This window comes from Oncorhynchus clarkii, chromosome 33 (assembly GCF_045791955.1).
Source record: "Oncorhynchus clarkii lewisi isolate Uvic-CL-2024 chromosome 33, UVic_Ocla_1.0, whole genome shotgun sequence".
In the NCBI taxonomy this organism is placed as follows: domain Eukaryota; kingdom Metazoa; phylum Chordata; class Actinopteri; order Salmoniformes; family Salmonidae; genus Oncorhynchus; species Oncorhynchus clarkii.
In genome coordinates this window covers 18,617,030-18,632,242 of record NC_092179.1, presented here as the reverse complement: position 1 = coordinate 18,632,242, position 15,213 = coordinate 18,617,030, and the positions used below count along the sequence as shown (strand labels likewise).

The window sequence follows — 15,213 nt, the reverse complement described above, 5'->3', positions numbered from 1 at the left end:
ACATTTAAAAAATACTTTCATACAGTGTCTTCAGAAACTATTCACAACCCTCGACTTTTTCCACATTTGGTTGTTTTACAGATGTTGTGTCACTGGCCTACACGCAATACACCACAATGTCAATGTGGAATTCTGTTTTTAGACATTTTTACAAATTGAAATGTCTTGAGTCAATAAGTATTCAACCCCTTTGTTATGCCAAGCCTGAGTTCAGGAGTAAAATTGTGTTTAACAAGTCACATAATAAGATGCATGGACTCAATCTGTGTGCAATAATAGTGTTTAACATGATTTCTGAATGACTACCTCATCTCTGTACCCCACACATACAATTATCTGTAAGGTCCCTCAGTCTAGCAGTGCATTTCAAACACAAATTTAACCACAAAGACCAAGGAGGTTTTCCAATGCCTCGCAAAGAAGGGCACATATTGGTAGATGGGTAAAAAAAACAACAGACATTGAATATCCATTTGAACGTTACACTTTGGATGGTTTATCAATTCACCCAGTCACTAAAAAGATACAGGCGTCCTTACTAACTCAGTTGCCGGAGAGGAAGGATACTGCTCAGGGATTTCATCAAAAGGCCGATGGTGACTTTTAAACAGCTAAAGAGTTTAATGGATGTGATAGGAGAAAACTGAGCAAGGATCAACACCATCGTAGTTACTCCACAATACTAATCTAAATGAAAGAGTGAAAAGCAGGAAGCCTGTACAGAATAAAAATATTACAAAACCTGTTTGCAACAAGTCACTAAAGTAAAACTGCAAAAAATGTGGCAAATAAATTAACTTTATGTCCTGAATACGAAGCCTTATGCTTGGGGAAAATCCAACACAACACATCACTGAGTACCACTCTTCATAGTTTAAAGCATGATGGTGGCTAGAACATGTTATGAGTATACTTGTCATCGGCAAGGACTAGGAAGTTTTTTTTAGGATAAAAATAAATAGAATAGAGCTAAGCACATGCAAAATCCTAGAGGAAAACCTGGTTCAGTCTGTTTTCCAACAGAAACTGAGAAACAAATTCACCTTTCAGCAGGACAATAACCTAAAAGACAAGTTGCTTACCAATATGACATTGAATGTTCCTGGGTGGCTGAGTCACAGTTTTGACTTAAACCGTCTTGAAAATCTATGCCAAGACTTGAAAATGGCTGTGTTGCGATGACCAACTTGACAGAGCTTGTAGAATTTTTAAAAGAATAATGTGCAAATAATGTACAATCTAGGTGTGCAAAGCTCTTAAGAGACTTACCCAGAAAGACTCACAGCTGTAATTTCTGCCAAAGGTGATTCTAATATGTATTGACTCAGGGGTGTGAATCCACATGTAAATGAGATATTTCTGTATTTAATTTTCAATACCCTGCCCCCCCAAAAAATCTATTTAATCTATTTTGAATTCAGGCTGCAACACAACAAAATGTGGAATAAGTCAGGGGTATGAATACTCTCTGGAGGCACTGTACATATGCAGAGCAATCTTATTCAAAGGAAGAATAAGTGCAGAGTAAACCCACAGAGTGAGCGTTGGAGTAAATATGAGTCATATTTTGAAATACTCTTATCTTCCTCAACACAGCGCTTTGATCACTGGGCTCAAAGCAGAAATAAGACAGCCGAGGAAGACTTCTTTATCAGTGTCAAACTTAAACACATGCAAAGATCCACACCCACAAAGACATGCCTGCACCTACACATCAATCAGTAGTATGTAATAAAATAACTCAGTGACAGTAATCTAAGGTGGGAAGATTTACTAACTCCCTCATCCCTTGATGTCTCAAAGCATGAAATTGAGTCATGATGCAAAGTCACTTTCAGAGGTTTCATTAAAAAGTGGTGCCTGACAGTTCTGCAGAAATATTATTTACAGATGAGACACGATGGCTCTCTAGTGATTGTGTATAAGGGTGGAGGGACATTTAGTCTCTATAAAATATTATCTGTTTTGAATTATCCCTAATGTTTCTGTGTTATAAACTTCATTTCCCATAAGGCCACCTGCCACAATGGTGTAGTAGTGCAACCTGATTAGTACATTTGAAGTACTAAATGTAAACTCAAAAAAAAAATCAATTTAAATACATAATGGATATTTACACTGTTTAATGTCAGATGTGCCGGCCAAAGTAGTCACTGTGATAATAGAATATCCTAATTCAAATGAATAATTAACAATGCACCAGATAATTAAATACAGTTTTCTGTATCTATATCATTACAAAATAATTGCGCATATTTAAGGCACTGTCTGGATGTTGCTTTATTGCTAGTGAGCAATTCCTAAGGGATACATTTCATTCTCCATTCCATGTCTACCTCAAAAGACAAACATTATTTTCTAATCTGTTCACTTTAAATTATTCAATAAAAAAAAAATTATACAAATGAGGCCTGGATTAAAAGATTCCTCCTAATGAATCCAACAAGTCTGTTGTGGCAGTTTAAAACAAACTAGTGAGGCATTGTTACAACACGTGCTTTTACAACCATCATGGCATACAATACAAAAGGTAGCTACTACTTATTACAAAAGTGACAAAGATAGTATCCGTTATCAAATAAATCATATTTCTAAAATCACATAATTATGGACATTGAGAAATGTACAGTTCTATATAAATATTAGCTCTCGACTTTTACACACAAAAAAAGTACATTTTACTCTCCCAATTCTACATATTACCCAACCACCGCTTCTGAGTCTAACAAATACGCTTTAAAAATGCATTTGTTCTATAGGTTGTGTAGTAAAATATTGACACTTATGCCATTTCCAGTTTTATCCAGTATACTGCATTATACATGTGGTAGATGTACTGAGTTAAGCCTAACAGAGAATAACAATATAAACCGACCCCTGTAATTTTGCTATATGTCTAAGGAGCAAAATGCTCATCTCCTGTGTCTCTGTGGCACCCTGTTTTTTCACAGTTGAATCCAACCACTGGCAGTGCACTAGAGAAGCTTCCCTACTCAGAGAGAACGCACTGCGTCTCACCCTTCTTTGTAACTGGTATCCATCCCATCATGCAAGGTTCATACTCTAATCGCCATTCCAATTTCCATAATTCATCAATATTTGAGTTGATACTTTTCTTACAATATGTTACATTTCCCAAAGAAAAAAACAAAATCCTTTAACTTTTCAGGGATAATGTAAATCAATAGCAATTTACATCAAATCATTTTCAATGACTTTCAAGGCTTTTTGTGGACTGTGGGAACCCCTGTATAAGGTAGCAGGCTGTCCACAGACAACAATTCTGTTAACACTTCCACACGCACACGCTTCAGGACATGACCTTTGACCCACAGCTGTGACACCTAACGATTCCATCTAAGATCCAGAACAGATAGATATGCAGCCTATGAGGCTCAACACGCCCATAACCTCAGAACTCCACTGGAAGCATGGTGGTATGACCAAGGGCACATTTTCAACAGATCCCAACATTTACAATGAATGTAATATAGAGCTGACACAAAGTCCATATTTCCACCAGAAAGACAATGATGTCTGCTCTTCACACCACTGGGACTCTGGGGTCTCCTGGTGAGCAGCCAGACCGGTTCATCAGGGCTCGGGTGTGGGGAGTGCTTCCTGAGCTGCTGACCCCTGACGTGTCTAGAGGACAAGGATCAAAAGGTGTCCTTCAACTGGCTCCAGGGGAAGGACATGAGCTGACTGGTTTAGGTGTTAAAGAATCATGGCCTCCTGGAAAGCCTCTATCCACCTGAGAGAAAATTGAGAAACACAACAAACTTTATTATATTGGCACCTGGGAAAAAACAAACTCATCAATAAACATTATATTGATAAAATAACTATATGAATGCTTTCACCCTCCCACGCTCCGGAGTTATCTGTTACAGCGTGGTCCCCTCCTGATTGATGAATACTCTAATACTCCATTACCTCTGTGCAGTGGGGATGTCGTCAGCCTTGAAGATATAGAACAAGGTGTTTTTGTGGTACAGTTTAAACTGCAGCTTCTGGAAAGGGCCACACTTCTCCTCCCGCAGGAAGAAGCCTAGCAGAGGCTGGCTCTCTAGAGCAGCTACGTCCTGGAGAGAGGGAGAGAGGTACACATGTCACACACACACACACACACACACACACACACACACACACACACACACACACACACACACACACACACACACACAATGCACAAATATGTGTTTGTGACTAGAGTGGCGTAGGTGTTACCTCGCTGGCGGCGTAGGTGTACAGGACTTTGTTCTTGATGACGAACCATAGCCTCTTCCATTGCTTCTTGTTGCCCTTTGACCTCTGTAGGTAGCCACTCATGGAGGAGTTCTCTGTGTTTGCAGACACCTCTTTGAGAGCAGCTGGGATCTTCTTCTGTTTCCTGGAGAAAGAGAATCCCCCAGATCTGCCAGTAGGAGACAGTGCCCCAGAAGCAACACGGTCACCTAGGAAACACACGAACACAAAGCACCCTCTGACATACATACTGAATTCACAATAACAAACAACACAGGGTTTAAATCATGACTTCAATTCATTCCATTTTTAATATTTGAAATAGTCAAAACACTTTAATATTTCATATGTATTCATGTAAAAGACGCATACTGTTCTCCTGTAGCTTGACGAAGCAGTGGTCACACACACGAGCCGGCTGGTTCTTCAAGTACTCTAGATAGAACTTACTGGACGAGCACGTCTGACACACCACCTGCAATACACACAGTGAGTGAGAAAACCACTACACACACGCGCACACACAAACACACACATATGGAGTATAGTAGTGAAACATTGTAAACTAGGGCCCTTGTCCTAAACTTACCTTCCCGCAGGCTCGGCAGTGGTGGCGTCTCCAGGTGAGGGTGAACTCACAGGTACAGACCATACACATGGTGGCCCTCAAGTCTGGGATCCAGATAGGGGCCTTAGAACCCAGTGGGGCCCCACTGTCACACACGCCATCAGCCTACACAGAGAGAGACGGTTATAGCCATAACAAGTGGATTGTAGCAAAATTATACTGACGATGGTAACAGTGGGATCTGAGTGTTCCCATATTCAGTCAGTCGAATGAGCTGGAACTATACATGCTACAAGCACGTGCATGCTCACTCACGAAACACACACACACTGCCTCACCTCCTCCTGACACACACACTGCCTCACCTCCTCCTGACACACACACTGCCTCACCTCCTCCTGACTCCGGCTGGAGATGAAGGTGATCTTCTTCCTGGTGTGGTCGTCTATCGCCGTGGCGATGGCCGCCAGCCACTCATCTCTCTCTGTGGCCGAGCTGCCAGGCAGAAACAACAACAGAAACTTCTGTAACCAATCAAAAGCCATTGGAACTGTACCCACAACCAATTAGAAGGGTAACTAATCAGAATGTCCATAATGTTAGGCGCCACCTTCAGGTGTTCAGGTGTGTCAGTGAGCAGGTACTCACCTGGCAGACAGGATGAAGGAGCGCTCCACACTCTCAATGTTCAGTTCATTCTGATACGCCTCCTGACTGGGCTTACTCACCTGAACACAATAAACACATGTTTTCGATGAGGCTTTAGAAGATTTTTGTCAAGGGTAAATGTGTGTTCAGCCCTGCCTGTACTCACCTTCATGCCCGCCAGAGAGAGCATGCTGTTGAGTTTATACTGACCAGACTGAACTGGAGTGGTGTACAGAAGAGTGTCATTGAACTAGAGAGAGAGACAGATAGATACACACGCCACATCAACATACAGATACTTGGGGGGTAATGTTCTGGTCTACAGACAGTGCTGGAAGTGAACTAAGCCAGACTCTAAATAAACTGCAGAACTGTAACAGTAACGGGTCAGGTATCACAATGAGACCTCCACTACCCCGGAGGCATCAGTCAGTACTCACCAGGAAGAACATCCGTGGCTGCATGACCTTCCTGGACAGCTTCATCAGAGTGCCCTCCTTAAGAAACACCTGGGGACAAGAAGTGATCACAACAGATGAGATCACAGGTGTGTGTGTGTGTGTGTGTGTGTGTGTGCGCGTGTCATAGTGCTGGACACTCACCCTGCCTGGCTGAACAATCTCATGCTGTCCGTTCAGACTGTACTGAATGTGCATCAGCTTCTGAAAGTTATCCTGAAAGATAAAGACAGACCGGGGTCAGAGGAAATGCAATGGGATGCCTTTGGCCGAATTCTCATGAGGATGGACATGGTGTGACGTCTCACCCCTTGTTTCATGATGTCGTTGGCATGGTTGGCCACCTCCTTCACTATGCCCAGAGCAGCTGTAAGGTCAACATGATTAACTCTTAGTAAGAGTGTCTGTGAGAGAGAATGGCATCACACCGGACATTGTCACACACAGCCTGATCAACATTGTTCCACTCACCCTGCGTGTCTTTGTAGTCAGACGAGTCCTCAGGAAGGTTCTTCAGATAATCTGTAGAAGAGCAGGGAGTTACATCAGTCCCAGATCACACTAAATCATGCTATATACAGTATGTTTTACATAATCAGTTTATACATGTGGAGAACTGTGTCTGCTGTTACACTCTGTGTCCACTAGATGGCAGAGTGCTGTCGATGCACTAAATAGTGCAAGTAGTCCACTGTGTCCACTAGGTGGCAGAGTGCTGCCGATGCATTAAATAGTGCAAGTAGTGCACAGTGTCCATTAGGTGGCGATGCACTAAATAGTGCGGGCTCCATGGGATGCAACAGCACCATAGCCGCGGAAAGTGAGGGTGCTGCAACACCCCTGAAAATAAAATACAAATAAATACAAAAGTAGTGCACTGGGCCTCAACTAGTATTAGCGGACACATATAGACCTCTGTAGCACGTGCAAAAAAAACTCTGCTTTGGGAAAAACTTGTATAATTTGATTTGATTAAGAACAGTATATTGCAAGATTCAATAGTTGGAATTGCAAGAGTTGTTGCCCTGTCCCTTTCTCTGCTATAGTCATTCTAAGGGAATCCAGAAAGAACAAAACCCTGTCCCTTTCTCTGCTATAGTCATTCTAAAGGAATCCAGAAAGAACAAAACCCTGTCCCTTTCTCTGCGATAGTCATTCTAAGGGAATACAGAAAGAACAAAACCCTGTCCCTTTCTCTGCGATAGTCATTCTAAGGGAATTCAGAAATAACAAAACCCTGTCCCTTTCTCTGCGATAGTCATTCTAAGGGAATCAAGAAAGAACAAAACCCTGTCCCTTTCTCTGCGATAGTCATTCTAAGGGAATCCAGAAAGAACAAAACCCTGTCCCTTTCTCTGCTATAGTCATTCTAAAGGAATCCAGAAAGAACAAAACCTTGTCCCTTTCTCTGCTATAGTCATTCTAAGGGAATCCAGAAAGAACAAAACCCTGTCCCTTTCTCTGCTATAGTCATTCTAAAGGAATCCAGAAAGAACAAAACCCTGTCCCTTTCTCTGCTATAGTCATTCTAAGGGAATCCAGAAAGAACAAAACCCTGTCCCTTTCTCTGCGATAGTCATTCTAAGGGAATCCAGAAAGAACAAAACCCTGTCCCTTTCTCTGCTATAGTCATTCTAAGGAAATCCAGAAAGAACAAAACCCTGTCCTCAAACACTTCCATCTAAAGGTGCAAAGTCATGAGTAAAGACACAAAACCTCCACATCAAATCAAATGTTATTTGTCACATACACATGGTTAGCAGATGTTAATGCAAGTGTAGCGTAATGCTTGTGCTCCTAGTTCCGACCATGCAGTAATATCTAACAAGTAATCTAACCTAACAATTTCACAACTACCTTATACACACACAAGTGTAAAGGAATGAATAAGAATATGTACATAAAAATATATGAAAGAGCGACGGCTGAACGGCATAGGCAAGATGCAGTAGATGGTACAGAGTACAGTATATACATATGAGATGAGTAATGTAGGGTATGTAAACATTATATAAAGTAGCATTGTTTAAAGTGGCTAGTGATACATTAATTACATACATTTTTTCATTATTACAGTGGCTAGAGATGATTCTGTATGTTGGCAGCAGCTACTCAATGTTAGTGATGGCTGTTTAACAGTCTGATGGCCTTGAGATAGAAGCTGTTTTTCAGTCTCTCGGTCCCCGCTTTGATGAACCTGTACTGACCTTGCCTTCTGGATGATAGCGGGGCGGACAGGCAGTGGCTCGGGTGGTTGTTGTCCTTGATGATCTTTATGGCCTTCCTGTGACATCGGGTGGTGTAGGTGTCCTGGTGGGCAGGTAGTTTGCCCCCGGTGATGCGTTGTGCAGACCTCACTACCCTGTGGAGAGCCTTACGGTTATGGGTGGAGCAGTTGCCATACCAGGCGGTGATACAGCCCGACGGGATGCTCTCGATTGTGCATCTGTAAAAGTTTGTGAGTGTTTTAGGTAACAAGCTGAATTTCTTCAGCCTCCTGAGGTTGAAGAGGCGCTGCTGCGCCTTCTTCACCACGCTGTCTGTGTGGGTGGACCATTTCAGTTTGTCCGTGATACGTACGCCGAGGAACTTAAAACTTTCCACCTTCTCCACTACTGTCCCGTTGATGTGGATAGGGGGCTGCTGCCTCTGCTGTTCCCTGAAGTCCACGATCATCTCCTTTGTTTTGTTGACATTGACTGTGAGGTTATTGTCCTGACATCACACTCCGAGGTCCCTCACCTCCTCCCTGTAGGCCGTCTCGTCGTTGTTGGTAATCAAGCCTACCACTGTAGTGTCGTCTGCAAACTTGATGATTGAGTTTGAGGCGTGCATGGCCACACAGTCATGGGTGAAGAGGGAGTACAGGAGAGGGCTGAGAACGCACCCTTGTGGGGCCCCAGTGTTGAGGATCAGCAGGGTGGAGATGTTACCTACCCTCAACACCTGGGGGTGGCCCGTCAGGAAGTCCAGGACCCAGTTGCACAGGGTGGGGTCGAGACCCAGGGTCTGAGTTTGGAGGGTACTATGGAGTTAAATGCTGAGCTGTAGTCGATGAACAGCATTCTTACATAGGTATTCCACTTGTCCAGATGGGTTAGGGCAGTGTGTAGTGTGGTTGCAATTGCGTTGTCTGTGGACCTATTGGGGCGGTAAGCAAATTGGAGTGGGTCTAGGGTGTCAGTTAGGGTGGAGGTGATATGGTCCTTGACTAGTCTCTCAAAGCACTTCATGATGACGGAAGTGAGTGCTACGGGGCGATAATCATTTAGCTCAGTTACCTTCGCTTTCTTGGGAACAGGAACAATGGTGGCCCTCTTGAAGCATGTGGGAACAGCAGACTGGGATAAGGATTGATTAAATATGTCCGTAAACACACCAGCCAGCTGGTCTTCGCCTGCTCTGAGGACGCAGCCGGGTATGCCGTCTGGGCCGGCAGCCGTGCGAGGGTTAACACGTTTAAACACGTTTAAATGTTTTACTCACGTTGGCTGCAGTGAAGGAGAGCCCGCAGGTTTTGGTAGCGGGCCATGTCAGTGGCAATGTGTTGTCGTCAAAGCGAGCCAAGAAATTGTTTTGTTTGCCTGGGAGAAAGACACCGTGGTCCGCGACGGGGCTGGTTTTCCTTTTGTAGTCTGTGATTGACTGTAGGCCCTTCCACATACCTCTCGTGTCTGAGCCGTTGAATTGCGACTCTACAGTCGTGGCCAAAAGTTTTGAGAATGACACAAATATAAATTTTCACAAAATCTGCTGCCACAGTTTGTATGATGGCAATTTGCATATACTCAAGAATGTTATGAAGAGTGATCAGATGAATTGCAGTTAATTGCAAAGTCCCTCCTTGCCATGCAAATGAACTGAATCCCCCCAAAAACATTTCCACTGAATTTCAGCCCTGCCACAAAAGGACCAGCTGGCAGCATGTCAGTGATTCTCTTGTTAACACAGGTGTGGGTGTTGACGAGGACAAGGTTGGAGATCACTCTGTCATGCTGATTGAGTTTGAATAACAGACTGGAAGCTTCAAAAGGAGGCTGGTGCTTGGAATAATTTTTCTTCCTCTGTCAACCATGGTTACCTGCAAGGAAACACGTGCCGTCATCATTGCTTTGCACAAAAAGGGCTTAACAGGCAAGGATATTGCTGCCAGTAAGATTGCACCTAAATAAACGATTTATCGGATCATCAAGAACTTCAAGGAGAGCGGTTCAATTGTTGTGAAGAAGGCTTCAGGGCGCCCAAGAAAGTCCACCAAGCGCAAGGACCATCTCCTTAAGTTGATTCAGCTGCGGGATCGGGGCACCACCAGTACAGAGCTTGCTCAGGAATGGCAGCAGGCAGGTGTGAGTGCATCTGCATGCACAGTGAGGCGAAGACTTTTGGAGGATGACCTGGTGTCAAGAAGTGCAGCAAAGAAGCCACTGAATAACATCAGGGACAGACTTATATTCTGCAAAATGTACAGGGATTGGACTGCTGAGGACTGGGGTAAAGTCATTTTCTCTGATGAATCCCCTTTCCGATTGTTTGGGGAACCCGGAAAAAAGCTTGTCCAGAGAAGACAAGGTGAGCGCTACCATCAGTCCTATGTCATGCCAACAGTAAAGCATCCTGAGATCATTCATGTGTGGGGTTGCTTCTCAGCCAAAGGAGTGGGCTCACTCACAATTTTGCCTAAGAACACAGCCATGAATAAAGAATGGCACCAACACATCCTCCGAGAGAGAATCCCCCAGATCTTCTCCCAACCATCCAGGAACAGTTTGGTGACGAACAATGCCTTTTCCAGCATGATGGAGCACCTTGCCATAAGGCAAAAGTGATAACTAAGTGGCTCGGGGAACAAAACATCGATATTTTGGGTCCATGGCCAGGAAACTCCCCAGACCTTAATCCCATTGAGAACTTGTGATCAATCCTCAAGAGGCGGGTGGACAAACAAAAACCCACAAATTCTGACAAACTCTATATTTTGGGTCCATGTCCAGGAAACTCCCCAAATATTGACTCTTTGCATCAACTTCATGTAATTGTCAATAAAAGCCTTTGACACTTATGAAATGCTTGCAATTATACTTCAGTATTCCACAGTAACATCTGACAAAACAATCTAAAGACACTGAGCAGCAAACTTTGTGGAAATTAATATTTGCGTCATTCTCGAAAGCTTTTGGCCACGACTGTACCTTGTCTCTATACTGACACTTAGCTTGTTTGATTGCCTTGCGGAGGGAATAGCTACATTGTTTGTATTCGGTCGTGTTTTCCGATCACCTTTCCCTGATTAAAAGCAGTGGTTAACACGTTCAGTTTTGCGCGAATGCTGCCATCAATCCAAGGTTTCTGGTTGGGGAATGTTTTAATAGTAGACGCTGTTGGTACAACATCACCAATGCACTTGCTAATAAACTCGCTCACCGAATCAGCTTATTCATCAATGTTATTGTCCAACGCTATGTGGAACATATCCCAGTCCACGTGATCGTAGCAATCTTGAAGCGTGGAATCCGTTTGGTCGGACCAGCGTTGAACAGACCTGAGACTTTCTGCTTTTGTTTCTGTCTATAGGCGGGGAGCAACAAAATGGAGTCGTGGTCAGATTTTCCGAAAAGAGTGCGGGGGAGGGCTTTATATGCGTCGCGGAAGTTAGAATAACAATGATCCAGGGTTTTACCAGCCCGGGTCGCACATTCAATATGCTGATAACATTTAGGGAGTCTTGTTTTCAGATTAGCCTTGTTAAAATCCCCAGCTACAATAAATGCAGCCTCAGGATATGTGGTTTCCAGTTTACATAGAGTCAAATTAAGTTCTTTCAGGGCCGTCGATGTGTCTGCCTGGGGTGGGATAAACACGACTGTGATTATGACCGAAGAGAATTCTCTTGGTAGATAATGCGGTCGGCATTTGATTGTGAGGAATTGTAGGTGAGGTGAACAAAAGGACTTCCGAGTTCCTGTATGTTGTTATGATCACACCACATCTCGTTAATCATAAGGCATACACCCCCGCCCTTCTTCTCCCCAGAGAGATGTTTGTTTCTGTCGGTGCGATGCGTGAAGAAGCCAGGTGGCTGTACCGACTCTGATAACGTATCCCGAGTGAGCCAAGTTTCAGTGAAACAAAGAACGTTACAATCTCTGATGTCTCCCTGGAAGGCAACCCTTGCTCGAATTTTGTCTACCTTGTTGTCAAGAGACTGGACATTGGCGAGTAGTATACTAGGGAGCGGTGCGCGATGTGCCCGTCTACCATTCTGCGGCGCCGTTGTTTTGGGTCGCCGGCTGGGATCCGATCCATTGTCCTGGGTGGTGGACCAAACAGAGGATCCGCTTCGGGAAAGTCGTATTCCTGGTCGTAATGTTGGTGAGTTGACGTTTTCTTGATCAAATAATATGGAAAACAACCACTTTCTATGCAGTATTAATTTACCATCCTTACAAACCACTTAATCTAAATGTACATGACTGTATTGTACATAGGCTGGTCATCTAGGTTTGTACCTATAGACTTTCTATCAGCATGAAGAAAAACAATGGACAATACAGTAATTGAGTACATTGAGACATCAAGTGGTTTGTGATGAGGTGATGATGTGGCTCAGTTTGTAGAGCAAGGCACTTACATTGCAAGGATTGCGTGTTCGATTGAAAATGTATGAGCTCACTACTGTAAGTTGCTCTGGATAAGAACGTCTACTAAAATAGAAAAGGAATGAATCGACCATTTCAGTTTTCACATAGAAATAAGTTGCATTTGCAAAGTATTTTAAAAAACTGGAAAACGTATATCAGGCAAGTATTTTTATATTCCAGAAGTATTATCATTATTATACTAACTGTTTTGTACAGATAATTATCAGACTCAAGTTACAAATGTTGGTAAACAGTCAAATACATAAAGTAAAAAAAATTAAATCACAGTGCACTGGGCCTTTCCTAGTCCTGTATTAGCAGACCGATATAGACTCTTCAGTACAGCACCCCCTCCCTGCATATCCAGTAAACCCCCCCCCCCATCTGTGTGTATGTGTGTGTACCTGTGAGCAGAAGCTGATACTGGGGGATTCTCTGTACAGGTTTCAGCAGGTAGTGTTTCAGAGCCAGGCTGGCACATCTAGGACTCATCTGGGACAGAGTACAGGAGAATTGTCACACACATATGCATACAGTATTAGCAGTATACATACTCAAATCTAGCTCCACGTCCTTGGCGCCAGTGTAGTCTTCAGACTATGTCTGGCTTGTTACATCTAAACACCCACGTATTTTACCACTCTATCATCAACTATGCGGATAGGATCTTCCTATGACACACACACACACAGCTGTTTACCTCAAACTCCCGGACCACAGCGGCGAAGCCAGGGTTTTTCCTACACTGTTCATCCAGCATAGCCACGTTGTTGTCAAACTGACGGATGTAGGTGGAGTACATCTTCAGGTACGGCCCCTTCTGAACAAAGATGTCTGCCAGCCTCTGGTGGTCCCCCCTACACAGCAGAGAGAGAGGTGAGAGGGGCAGGGAGAAGAGAGGCGGAGGGAGGGAGATGGTCATTGTGGTCTGAGTTCAGCAGTCCACAGCTTGGCATGGTCAGTTGAGGTTTGTATCTCTGGTGCTGATAATGATGGTGAGGGTGCGTACCAGTGGGCCACTCTCTCCTCTAGCTCCCGGAGCAGGTCTCGGTTGAGCTGGTATAGTTGAGGCAGGTAGTAGAGGATCTGGGTTAGAATACGCTCTTCAACCACCGGCTTGCCGTTCTGACGCGTCGCCTTGGCAACTGCGTCCCGGAAATCCTGCAGGGAGCGAGGGGGTTAATGTCGACAGACGAATGAAGGGAACTGACACAGCGACAACAGAGTGGTGGGAGACTAATTAACACAAACACACAGCTGCAGGGCAGAGAGACGTTACACAGTACAGCACAGGAACACCTGGTTATCACCTCATAAACATGCGTCCCTCTGCATCATACACACACACAACTGAGTCAGCACTCTCACACTGCCCAGTGAGCCAACACACACATCCAGGTGGAAGGAAGTGGTGAGACAACCAGGGCATGGTCCCAATGTCCTGGTGAACACTGTCACACAACCACAGCCCCACACCCACAATAAAACACACACAGCTGCAGTGTGAAGGACCGAAACATGTAGAGTTGAAGTCGGAAGTGTACATACAGTTAGGTTGGAGTCATTAAAACTTGTTTTTCAACCACACAACAAATTTCTTGTTAACAAATTATAGTTTTGTCAAGTCGGTTAGGACATCTACTTTGTGCATGACAAGTAATTTTTCCAACAATTGTTTACAGACAGATTATTTCACTTATAATTCACTGCATCACAATTCCAGTGGGTCAGAAGTTTACATACACTAAGTTGACTGTGCCTTTAAACAGCTTGGTTAATACCAGAAAATAATGTCATGGCTTTAGAAGATTCTGATAGGCTAATTGACATCATTTGAGTCAATTGGAGGTGTACCTGTGGATGTATTTCAAGGCCTACCTTCAAACTCAGTGCCTCTTTGCTTGACATCATGGGAAAATCAAAAGAAATCAGCCAAGACCTTAGAAAAAAATGTGTAAACCTCCACAAGTCTGGTTCATCCTTGGGAGCAATTTCCAAACGCCTGAAGGTACCACGTTCATCTGTACAAACACCAAGGGACTAAGCAGCCGTCATACCGCTCAGGAAGGAAACTAGTTCCATCTCCTAGAGATGAACGTACTTTGGTGCGAAAAGTGCAAATCAAACCCAGAACAACAGCAAAGGACCTTGTGAAGATTCTGGAGGAAACCGGTACAAAAGTATCTATATCCACAATACAACGAGTCCTATATTGACATAACCTGAAAGGCTGCTCAGCAAGTAAGAAGCCACTGCTCCAAAACGCCATAAAAAAGACGACTACGGTTTGCAACTGCACATGGGGACAAAGATCGTAATTTTGGGAGAAATGTCCTCTGGTCTGATGAAACAAAAATATAAATGTTTGGCCATACTGACCATCATTATGTTTGGAGGAAAAAGGGGAAGGCTTGCAAGCTGAAGAACCCCATCCCAACTGTGAAGCCCGGGGATGGCAGCATCATGTTGTGGGGGTGCTTTGCTGCTGGAGGGACTGGTGCACTTCATAAACTGGATGGCATCATGAGGTTGGAAAATGATGTGGTTACATTGAAGCAACATCTCAAGACTTCAGTCAGGAAGTTAAAGCTTGGTCGCAAATAGGTCTTCCAAATGGACAATGACCCCAAGCATACTTCCAAAGTTGTGGCAA

General features: G+C 43.9%; 1 protein-coding gene across 1 annotated transcript in view; it reads right to left on the bottom strand.

The window, feature by feature from the left end:
- Positions 1–2,106: 2,106 nt before the first annotated feature.
- Positions 2,107–15,213, bottom strand: part of LOC139392610 (FYVE, RhoGEF and PH domain containing 6) — a 29,657-nt gene continuing 16,550 nt past the window's right edge. Inside the window, exons 6-20 of the mRNA XM_071140700.1 lie at positions 13,570–13,721; positions 13,261–13,417; positions 12,965–13,052; positions 6,394–6,444; positions 6,231–6,289; positions 6,067–6,138; positions 5,905–5,973; positions 5,631–5,714; positions 5,465–5,544; positions 5,209–5,311; positions 4,838–4,981; positions 4,621–4,723; positions 4,231–4,457; positions 3,937–4,085; positions 2,107–3,754 (exon numbers count right to left, since the gene is read on the bottom strand). Coding sequence (XP_070996801.1) covers positions 3,718–3,754; positions 3,937–4,085; positions 4,231–4,457; positions 4,621–4,723; positions 4,838–4,981; positions 5,209–5,311; positions 5,465–5,544; positions 5,631–5,714; positions 5,905–5,973; positions 6,067–6,138; positions 6,231–6,289; positions 6,394–6,444; positions 12,965–13,052; positions 13,261–13,417; positions 13,570–13,721 — 1,575 coding nt within the window. The 3' untranslated portion in view covers positions 2,107–3,717. The remainder of the gene's footprint in view (positions 3,755–3,936; positions 4,086–4,230; positions 4,458–4,620; positions 4,724–4,837; positions 4,982–5,208; positions 5,312–5,464; positions 5,545–5,630; positions 5,715–5,904; positions 5,974–6,066; positions 6,139–6,230; positions 6,290–6,393; positions 6,445–12,964; positions 13,053–13,260; positions 13,418–13,569; positions 13,722–15,213) is intronic.